Source organism: Ananas comosus, linkage group 7, assembly GCF_001540865.1.
Source record: "Ananas comosus cultivar F153 linkage group 7, ASM154086v1, whole genome shotgun sequence".
Taxonomy (NCBI): Eukaryota; Viridiplantae; Streptophyta; class Magnoliopsida; order Poales; family Bromeliaceae; genus Ananas; species Ananas comosus.
In genome coordinates this window covers 2,563,063-2,572,417 of record NC_033627.1, presented here as the reverse complement: position 1 = coordinate 2,572,417, position 9,355 = coordinate 2,563,063, and the positions used below count along the sequence as shown (strand labels likewise).

Below are 9,355 nucleotides of genomic sequence, written 5' to 3'. Positions count from 1 at the left end.
AATAAATTTATACATAGAATATTATAATTTTGTAAATAGATAAACTATTAAAGTAATTTGTCTAATAGTCCAATATTGTGGCTTGGCTCTTGTACTTCTCACTTAACCATTTTAAAGAGTCTAAATTTCATATATTACAACATGTTTTCTAATCATAAAAAAATAGTTTTTTTTGTAAGATGGCCATTTTATTACTGCAGTTGTAAAGTGACTATGGTTTTAGTTTGCTTCAAACAAGAATTTTTTTTTTTATAATCAAACTAACTTAAATTCTTTCGTATGATCAAAGATTATAGTGTTATATGTACTTCAAAGTATAGAAATTAAAGCGATTATATCAAAAAGTATAGGAATGAAAAATCACCTTTAAAAAGTATATAAGTACATAAAAATCCTAGTTGATTCATATTTCTAGCTAAGTTTATTTCTAAATGAAATAAACGAAGCGGGTAGCGTGCTACCTCTCTCTCAAAAAAAGCATTGAGTTTCAGAGACCGGTCCACGGTGGACCACGGTCTACGCAATAACATCACCACTCCCACCCTCCGAAATAATTATTTTAGGGCTCCGGTTAATATACGTCGATGCGAGGTAACAACTTAATCACTCCTCTCTCCCGTTCGGAGCGCTCTCTCTCTCTCTCTCTCTCTCTCTCTCATCCTGCGGCGAAAGAAGCCCACTTTTCTCTCTCCTCTCTCTCTCTCTCTCTCCGCTCCTTCCCCAGTTGGAAACCCCTTCTCTTTGCCGCTTCCGTGTCCAAGAAGCCGCGTCGATCTCTTCGTCGATTCCTCGGATTCAATTCGATCCGGAGATCCGAGTTTGGGATCTCGTCATTCCGATCTACCCCGGTTGAGATCTCGCCACCTCGAAGATGAATAATCTCCTAACGGTAACTTCATCGACCCATGAATCGTTGCCCCTAAGTGTTTGATTCGATTTATTTTGGTTTTTGTGATGCTTTCATGTTTCTTGTTGATCATGCGCTGGTGTTTGATTGTAATGGTGAGTAGATTGTGGGATTTCCGCGTCATTTTGCTGTGTGATGGTGTTTTGGGGGATTGATTAGTATTTGAGCTATGTAAAGTAGCGGAGTTTGGGAAAGAGATGCACTGTTGTTACTGGATTTAGTCTCCGATTGAAGAGTCTTTTAACTTTGATTTAGCTTAACTCGTAAGGGGATATGGTGAGATCATGTGAGTAATAGTGGGATGGGAAAGTTTTGATTTAAGAACAAGAAAAGATCGCTGGGTGAATCGCATGTGGGACAACAAACAAAAAAGAGTATATTGTCTAATTCGTGAACTTTTAGTGTTCTATGGCCCTGTTTTCGTGGCTTCTTTAAAATCTGGAACAACGGAGTACTTGATGAGGACTGATGGAATTATTTTTGTGAATAAACCTAATATTATAACTTCTCGCGGCCTTTAATTTCAAGAATGCTTGATCGGCAATTCCTTTGATTTAATGGAATCTTCTTATGAGCCCATAAAACTTATCTTTTTTCTGTTCTGACAATGTTTTTAGACTTCAGGATGCTCGATTTCCATGCAGAATAATCTCTACCGGTGATGGATTTATCGGAAAAAAAAAAAGCAATACTTTTGAGGTTTGGCAAGAATACAAGAAAACGAGCAATGCATTTGACAGTTTTATGTGGATTTAATCTAATCAGTCAATGGGAAAAATTATTCTCTCCAGAGGGAAACGTCATGCAAGCACATTTATCAGCTGATTTAAATCGTACTTCTGGATGATTATCAATTGCAGAAGCCTGCCTGCTTTTTTTTTTAACTGCTATTATAATTGAAGTGATAGAAGTATCACACTGTCACTTGAGCAATGATCCATGAGTTGCTTAAGCATAAATCCTTCGCATTGCATGATGTTGTAGATAATTTTCTTCGTTCCTATTGGTGGGGCGTTATGGTGCTCTGTAAATATCACCAAATGGAAAGAATCTTTATGGATGTTTGAAATCATATGTTGTCTTCTTCTCACAGAATAACTTCAATATACTCATATATGTTGTATCCTTCTTTATAAACTTTATCGATTGGCAGGATTCCTTCGAGCTCCCTCGAGGCCAGACGTCAAGAGGCGGAGACATTGAATTAGGGCAGGCCCAACAAAATACTGCAGAATTAGGACTGGATGATTTCTTCAAGCAGGTTTTAAATATGTCTGATGCATTATACACAAATATCACCTCTTCTATTCGCTCAATAATTCTCTCTTTTTCTTTAGGTTCAAGAGATAGAGAAACAAATTGACAAGCTCTCTAAGCTGTTGAAGAAATTACAGGTATACATCAGAAACACTTTGCTTATAATTTCCTTTTATGGAAGTATGCATCAGAAACACTTTGTTGAGTCTAGCATTAGGCGGAGTGCCACAGCGGCATGACTGGGAATATGGGGCATCCAATTATTCGATCACCATCTTACCAGAATTTGCTTGCATAACTACTATAGTTTACCCAATTGCTCTTTTGGTTCTGGAGTTGCTACTTTCTAGTGAATTTCTCTTCAGTTGAAGTGATGCTAATGCTTTTTTGGAAATTAACCTACAATGCTAATGCTGTATTTTGGAAATTAACCTACTGCCTTTGCTTGCAGACTGCAAATGAGGAGTCGAAGGCTGTTACAAAGGCGGCTGCTATGAAAGGTAAGTGAATTTGATTATGCATGTAATTCATATCTTCTTTTGTTCTTTTTACATATCTGGTATGTACAATTATCTGACCATTTTATGACATAATAATCACTGTTAAGCATGCCTTTGATTTTAGCAATCAAGCAGCGGATGGAAAAAGATATTGACGAAGTGGGTAAAATTGCTCGTCTAGCAAAGTCAAAGCTTGAAGAGCTGGACAAAGATGTATGTTTTTTAACTTTTAAATCTAATCACATAAGTTTTAGAGTAGTTACAACATAGTAAAGGACTTTTCAAGACTCTTCTCAAGTTTTTGAAAATGCAGATTCAAAGTGTCTGGAAGTTGAACTGAGTGGCAACATAGAAAAGATTCAACTTTTCTATGCCTGTGAGGTTAACTGAATAGCAGTTTGTATGATATTTTTTTTTCGTTGAATTATGGGTTTAACTTGTTCTTAATGGTCAAGTTTCATTTGTCTTTAGATTTTGTCTTTCTTGGTTTTTGTAGAGTTGAGTGTTTCATATTTCCTTCCTGTTATCTATAAAAGGAAATTTTCTTTTAACTTCTCATCGAATTGCCTGAGCGTTTAACGACGTAATATGAGAAGCTTAATTTTTGCTGCTTAAAATCCTCTATTTGGATAGCCTTTTTTTGTTATCTCTTTATATGTTACTGGTTTCTTTATGAAAATGCTATAATATAAAATCCAACATTCTTTCTCTTCTTTTCTTTTTCTGACATGAGTGAATGTGAGCCCCATGACCTTTCAAGCCTCCAACTTATGAATTTAATCACACAAACTTCACTCATGTTTTCTTAAGCAGAATTTAAGCAATAGACAAAAGCAAGGATGTGGCAAGGGTTCAACTGTAGATCGTTTGCGAACGTCAAATACTGTGTAAGTTACATTCTGGTTTACCTCATTCTGCTTTTCTTTTTCTTTTTTTTCCTTTCTTTTATTACAATAACCTTATGAGATCACATTTTTGATGGTCTGCAGAGCATTGAAGAAGAAACTAAAAGAGAGGATGGATGATTTTCAGGTAATATCTCCATTCAATGATTTCAAGAAAACAATTTAACTGGTTTCAATTAATCGGGTTAGGGTGTATGGGTTGGTCTTATTCATGGTTTCTTAATTTATGCCTACTGCATTCTATTGTAATTTTAAACATTTAGTTGCCTTCTATAAGAGAGAAGGTAAAACAATATATCAAAGTGAATAATTGATTTTTCTTTACTAGCTTATTTAGCAATTTTGATGCGGGCTGCAGACAAATTAATGCGAACTAGTTAAACAATTTTTTTGAATAATAGCAACAATCAAGAAGGGAAAGTATACATGGCACAAGGTAGTTGAGAAGAAGGAAATCCATATTGTGATTCAACAGGAAATAGGGAACAATAAAAAGATGAATTTGACAATACAGAGGTGTCATGTAAGAACGGGAGAAACTGACAGAAGACACTCTAATTTTAATAATGGAAGACACACTAATGATAATGATGTTAGATGCCACTGTCTTTTAATAGAGTAAATGTTTGTTTAATAAATTATAATTTGCTTAATTTGGTGTGCAGTCTCTAAGGGAAACCATCCATCAAGAATACAGAGAAGTTGTTGAAAGAAGAGTCTTTACAGGTCTGTTTTTGTTTCAAGATGAAAAGAATCATTGTATTATTTAGAATTCACTGTTTCTTCCATTCCTAGTAAGGTTGACTTTTTTCTTTTTCTTTCTGTTCATCTTTCAATTGGTCATTGACAGTAACTGGCACTCGAGCTGACGAAGAGGTAGGCTCATTCCCATGCTAATATTTAAACAGTTGAGATTTTAATTGAACTTTTATAATTCATTATTTTTGAAATTTTGGCATACAGACTATCGACCAATTGATAGAGACAGGAAATAGTGAACAGATCTTTCAGAATGCTATTCAAGGACGTGGTCAGGTTTGTTTTTGTTTGATTGCATTTCTCTTTGTGAATATTGACTGATTAAGACTTCTTTGATATGAACAATTTTCTCATGTTTAGTCATTCCGAATCTCAATCTATACATCTAGATACAAATGATATACCCATTTTGGTTTAATGCAGGTAATGGACACCTTAGCCGAAATACAGGAACGTCATGACACTGTAAGGGAATTAGAGAGAAAGCTTCTTGAACTGCAACAGGTAGGTCTGTTCATGCAAACTTTGAAATTTTTAGGTGAATAACTAACTATAATCATGACTCGAGGAATCTTGAGGTATCAAAGGAACATTTTTGGAACTAAAGTTTGTAATAAAATGATTGCTTCGCAAGTACATATTTTGATTAGTAATAAAATGATTGGACCCAACCTGTCTCTTGTCATTACTATGCATTTACTCCATAATCTTATTTATGACCTATGGCTAAACGCTCCTCTCTAGATGGTTGTTTTTTCTTTTGTTAATGCTCTTCAAGGTGTAGATATAATTTTACTTTGAGCATTTTGTGTCCTACTATTACCCTTTTTTTGAATTCCGATGTAGATATTTCTCGATATGGCGGTCTTGGTTGAGGCTCAAGGAGATATGCTGGATAACATCGAATCCCAGGTAAGAATTAGCATGTAATGCATGTTAGTATCTTTTCTATGCCTTCAAATTGTTGTGCATCTACTTAACTTTGTATATACTTTTCTATGCCTTCTCCTTTGAAGGTCTCTAGTGCCATCGACCATGTGCAAAATGGCACAGTCGCTCTCCAGAAGGCGAAGAAGCTGCAAAAGAATTCTCGCAAGTGGATGTGCATAGCCATCATTATCCTTCTCCTAATTGTCGTGATCATTGTGGTGGCCGTCTTAAAGCCATGGAGCAAGGGTGGATAGCTTGGGCCAGCTGTAAATCATACCTATACAATAAAATGTTCCTTCTTATGTGCAATATATATTTGTTTGTTTCCTAAAAATAGGAGCTTTATGGTGTATTGTTGTTTCTTCTCACTGGTCTTTCTTTCCTTTCGTCGTTTGACTCATTTGTGGAAGCATATCGGATGCTATTTTATTTGTAAGGTAAACTCTGCGTGTGTTATGCGATCATTTTTGTTTCTCTAGACGAGTTGAGGCGCATTCTTTGTTTCTTGCTCTTTCCCCTATTTCCAGAACTTAAAATTTCTGCAGGTTTGAAACTACAGCGGGCAAAAGGTTTTCACTACCGCCTTTCCTACCGTTGCCTTACTGGTCTTTGCAGACTGGAAAACAAGAACTGCAGATATCTAAGTTCCACTTGGAGCAATTTGATGTAATATCTGTTTTCTATGTTTAGTTTTATATTCTGCATCATAATTAATGAAAGCTGCTAATGTTCCTAGGCAGAGAATGAGCAGATTGACCTGTTGCAATTGCTGTGAAACCTTTTGATTAAAAAAACCTGCCTTATATTTCTTATATACTGATGGTTACAAAATTTTCAGATGTGCCAATTTAGTGAACACAAAGTGAAAACTGCAACTTGTGCGCGAATCTTTGTCTTTGGGACCATCCTGTATCTTGCTCATTCGTCGACATCCAAGGGCTTGAAGTGCTTGCCATCAATGAGGTATGTACCAATCGCGAGGCGGACGGCCCAGACGTCTTTAGGCTTCCTTGCCACAATTCTGCAGTATCATGTATCAGCACCTGTTCTAAAATTTGAGTGTATGTAATATTTCTCTTACTGCATCAATTATCAAAAACAGAGCATGTATACTGGCAGTACGATCAGGAAAAGAAGAGGAAAAGGAAAACCAAAAAAAGGGAAGAGGCAGAGCGCAGTAATTGTAAGTTTGTGGTTTGTGTTCAGGGCTTCAGGAAACTCTGCTGATGCTAAACATCTATCTGTTGCCCCATAGGTACAAAGAGAAATATTTCAGAAGAAAAGTTTAGCATTGAGTGTGGGTTAAAACACCTTACAACAAACAGTAAGGTTGTTTTTAACATACCTTCCTACATCGCCGGGCTTGACCAGCCCGGAGTTGACCCTCAGCGACGGCATGGAGCTCGCCGTCTTCAGCGTCGGCGGAGCCACAACCACGATGATCGGAGACCCTATTGTCAGCTCGTCTTTTCCACCGCTCTCTGCGGCATTCACTGAACCCAATTTGCAACAAACTACGACTAGGCTTGGCCGTCGGGCTCGAAAGCGGTTCGGTTGTGGCAACGGCGGCGGAGACGAGACGGCAGAGGACGAAACAGTCGCGAGAGGCATAGTCGGTGAGGTGGTTACTCTGAACATGGACCTGGATGAGGTAATAATATATGAAGATAAGCTTCTGTATTATGTGGTGGCCAGTTTCCTTGCCAAATAGATTCAACGTCTTCACTTCATTTGATTAGCTTTCTTTTGTTTTTTCCTTTCCTTTTCTATGTTATATTTTAGCCCAACCAAACCGAACCGAAGCTAATCGAACCCGTCTATTTTTTATCGGACCGGACCGGGTTCAACTCACTGATTCACGATTACGAAACTACTTCCTCCTCTTCCATACGGAAAGCCTGGCGTATGAACACACACACCATTTCTCATTTGATGCGGTTTGAGTTCTCGCTTTTCCCCCTCCGCGTCCCTTCACGCCCCTCTCACGCCCTCTCCCTCTCTTCTCCAACCCTCGACCCCCACCACCTCCTCCGCGAAACCCTCTCCCGACTCCCCACCCAGCCCTCCCTCTCCCACATCCTCCAAGCCCACGCGCGCCTAGTCGTCCTCGGCCTCGCCTCCTCCCGCGCCGCGGCCGCGCGCCTCCTCCTCGCCGCCGCCGCCGCCGCCGTAGTCGCCGCAGCGCCCGCCGCGCTCGTCTACGCGCGCGCCGTCTTCGCCTCCATCGACCGCCCCACCGCCTTCGCCGCGAACAACCTCATCCGGTGCTTCGCACGGAGCCGCACCGCGTCCCGCGAGGCCCTCGCCTTCTACAGCCGCGCGCGGAGGCTCGGCGTCCCCAGCAACAACTACACCTTCCCCTTCCTCCTCCAAGCGTGTAGCGTCGCCCCCGCGCTCCTCCGCGAGGGCGCCCAGGTCCACGCCCACGCGGTGCGGCTCGGGCTCGATGGGGATCTGTACGTGAGGAACGCGTTGATCCACTTCTACGGCTCGTGTGGGGAGATAACTAGCTCGCGGAGGGTCTTCGATGAATGGCCACGATCGCGTGATGTGGTGACGTGGAACGCGATATTGGCAGGGTACGCGAGGTCGGGCCGCATGAGCGCTGCGGAGGAGGTGTTCGACGAAATGCCTCAGAGGGATGTGATCTCTTGGAGCACGATGATCATGGGCTATGTCCAAAACGGTATCTTGGAGAAGGGGCTGCGGTTATTTAGGGAGATGACGAGGAGAGGATTAATGGTGAACGAGGCTATATTGGTGACGGCCCTCTCGGCTTCAGCGCAGCTGGGTTTGCTCGAGAATGGCCAATTCATTCACGACACTGTAAGGAAGGTCAATTTCCCCATAACCATGGCGCTCGGCACAGCACTGGTCGACATGTATGCGAAATGCGGATGCATCGCGATCTCGCGGCGCTTGTTTGATGATTTGCCGCAGAGAGATGTGTTTGCCTGGAATGCTATGATATGTGGTTTGGCCATACATGGACTTGCAAAGGAGACACTGGAGCTCTTCCAACAGTTCATCGGCGAAGGGCTTCGACCCACGAATGTGACATTTGTGGGGGTTCTAAATGCATGTAGCCGTGCCGGATTAGTCACCGAAGGCCGAAACTTTTTCAAATCAATGGTAGAAGAATACAACATTGAGCCCGAGGTGGAGCATTATGGTTGCATGGTCGATCTTTTGGGCCGTGCTGGGTTAGTCCCCGAAGCCCTCGAATTGATTGAAGGGATGAGTACTCCACCCGACCCGGTACTATGGGGCACCTTGTTGGGAGCATGCAAGATGCATGGATTGATAGACTTAGGGGTCACTATAGGGAACAAACTCATTGAACTAGAACCGACCCACGACGGCCATTACGTTCTTCTAGCTAGCATCTACGCAAGGGGGAGAAAATGGGAGGATGTTAGTAAGGTTCGAAGGTTAATGGTTGATCGTGGGACGAATAAGGTCGCAGGTTGGAGCTTGATAGAGGCCTATGGTTGTGTGCATAAATTTGTGGCAGGGGATAAAGAACACAAGGACTGCTTTGGAATCTACAAAAGACTTGAAATGGTTGATAGGAGATTAGCTGAGGCAGGTTATTCTCCTGATGTTTCTTCAGTTTTGCATGATATAGGGGATGAGGAAAAAGTGCATGTTATAAAGGAGCATAGTGAGAGGTTGGCTATTGCTTTTGGGTTGATGGTGACTGAGGTATCAAAGCCCATAAGAATTGTGAAAAATTTGAGGGTGTGTGGGGATTGTCATGAGTTTAGTAAGATGGTTACTAAGGTTTTGGGTAGGGAGATTATTGTGAGAGATGGGAGCAGGTTTCACCATTTTATGGAAGGGAAATGTTCATGCCTTGATTATTGGTAAAGATTTATTGGGACCACTGATCAACTAAGCAAGTTTCTTTAAATTTCATTGTTTCTTGTAGCGAAAAAATTCAATAAAATTTGATAAATGTATTGCTTGTGACATTTGTTGTACAATTCCTTTGAATTATTATGACATCACAGAATTTGTAAATATCAAAAGGACAACTTTCACAAACGTTCATTTTTGTCAAATGTTCCCTAAAACTTTTGAGTTCGGAGTGTTAG

General features: G+C 40.6%; 3 protein-coding genes across 3 annotated transcripts; 2 read left to right on the top strand and 1 right to left on the bottom strand.

The window, feature by feature from the left end:
• Positions 600 to 5,738, top strand: LOC109712493 (syntaxin-132). The gene is made up of 13 exons (XM_020236079.1): positions 600 to 889; positions 2,061 to 2,168; positions 2,245 to 2,301; positions 2,616 to 2,664; positions 2,789 to 2,877; positions 3,478 to 3,551; positions 3,654 to 3,696; positions 4,235 to 4,295; positions 4,420 to 4,445; positions 4,533 to 4,604; positions 4,752 to 4,832; positions 5,175 to 5,240; positions 5,345 to 5,738. Exons 1-13 carry the CDS (start codon positions 872 to 874, stop codon positions 5,510 to 5,512), a joined length of 912 nt encoding a protein of 303 aa, XP_020091668.1. The 5' UTR covers positions 600 to 871; the 3' UTR covers positions 5,513 to 5,738.
• On the bottom strand, positions 6,038 to 6,993 carry LOC109712496. Its single transcript, XM_020236081.1, has 2 exons — positions 6,604 to 6,993; positions 6,038 to 6,279 (listed from the first exon to the last, which is right to left on the bottom strand). The coding sequence occupies exons 1-2, from the start codon at positions 6,894 to 6,896 to the stop codon at positions 6,177 to 6,179; spliced, it is 396 nt and encodes a 131-aa protein (XP_020091670.1). The 5' UTR covers positions 6,897 to 6,993; the 3' UTR covers positions 6,038 to 6,176.
• Positions 7,098 to 9,281, top strand: LOC109712492 (pentatricopeptide repeat-containing protein At3g62890-like). The gene has a single exon (XM_020236078.1). It carries the CDS (start codon positions 7,164 to 7,166, stop codon positions 9,126 to 9,128), a length of 1,965 nt encoding a protein of 654 aa, XP_020091667.1. The 5' UTR covers positions 7,098 to 7,163; the 3' UTR covers positions 9,129 to 9,281.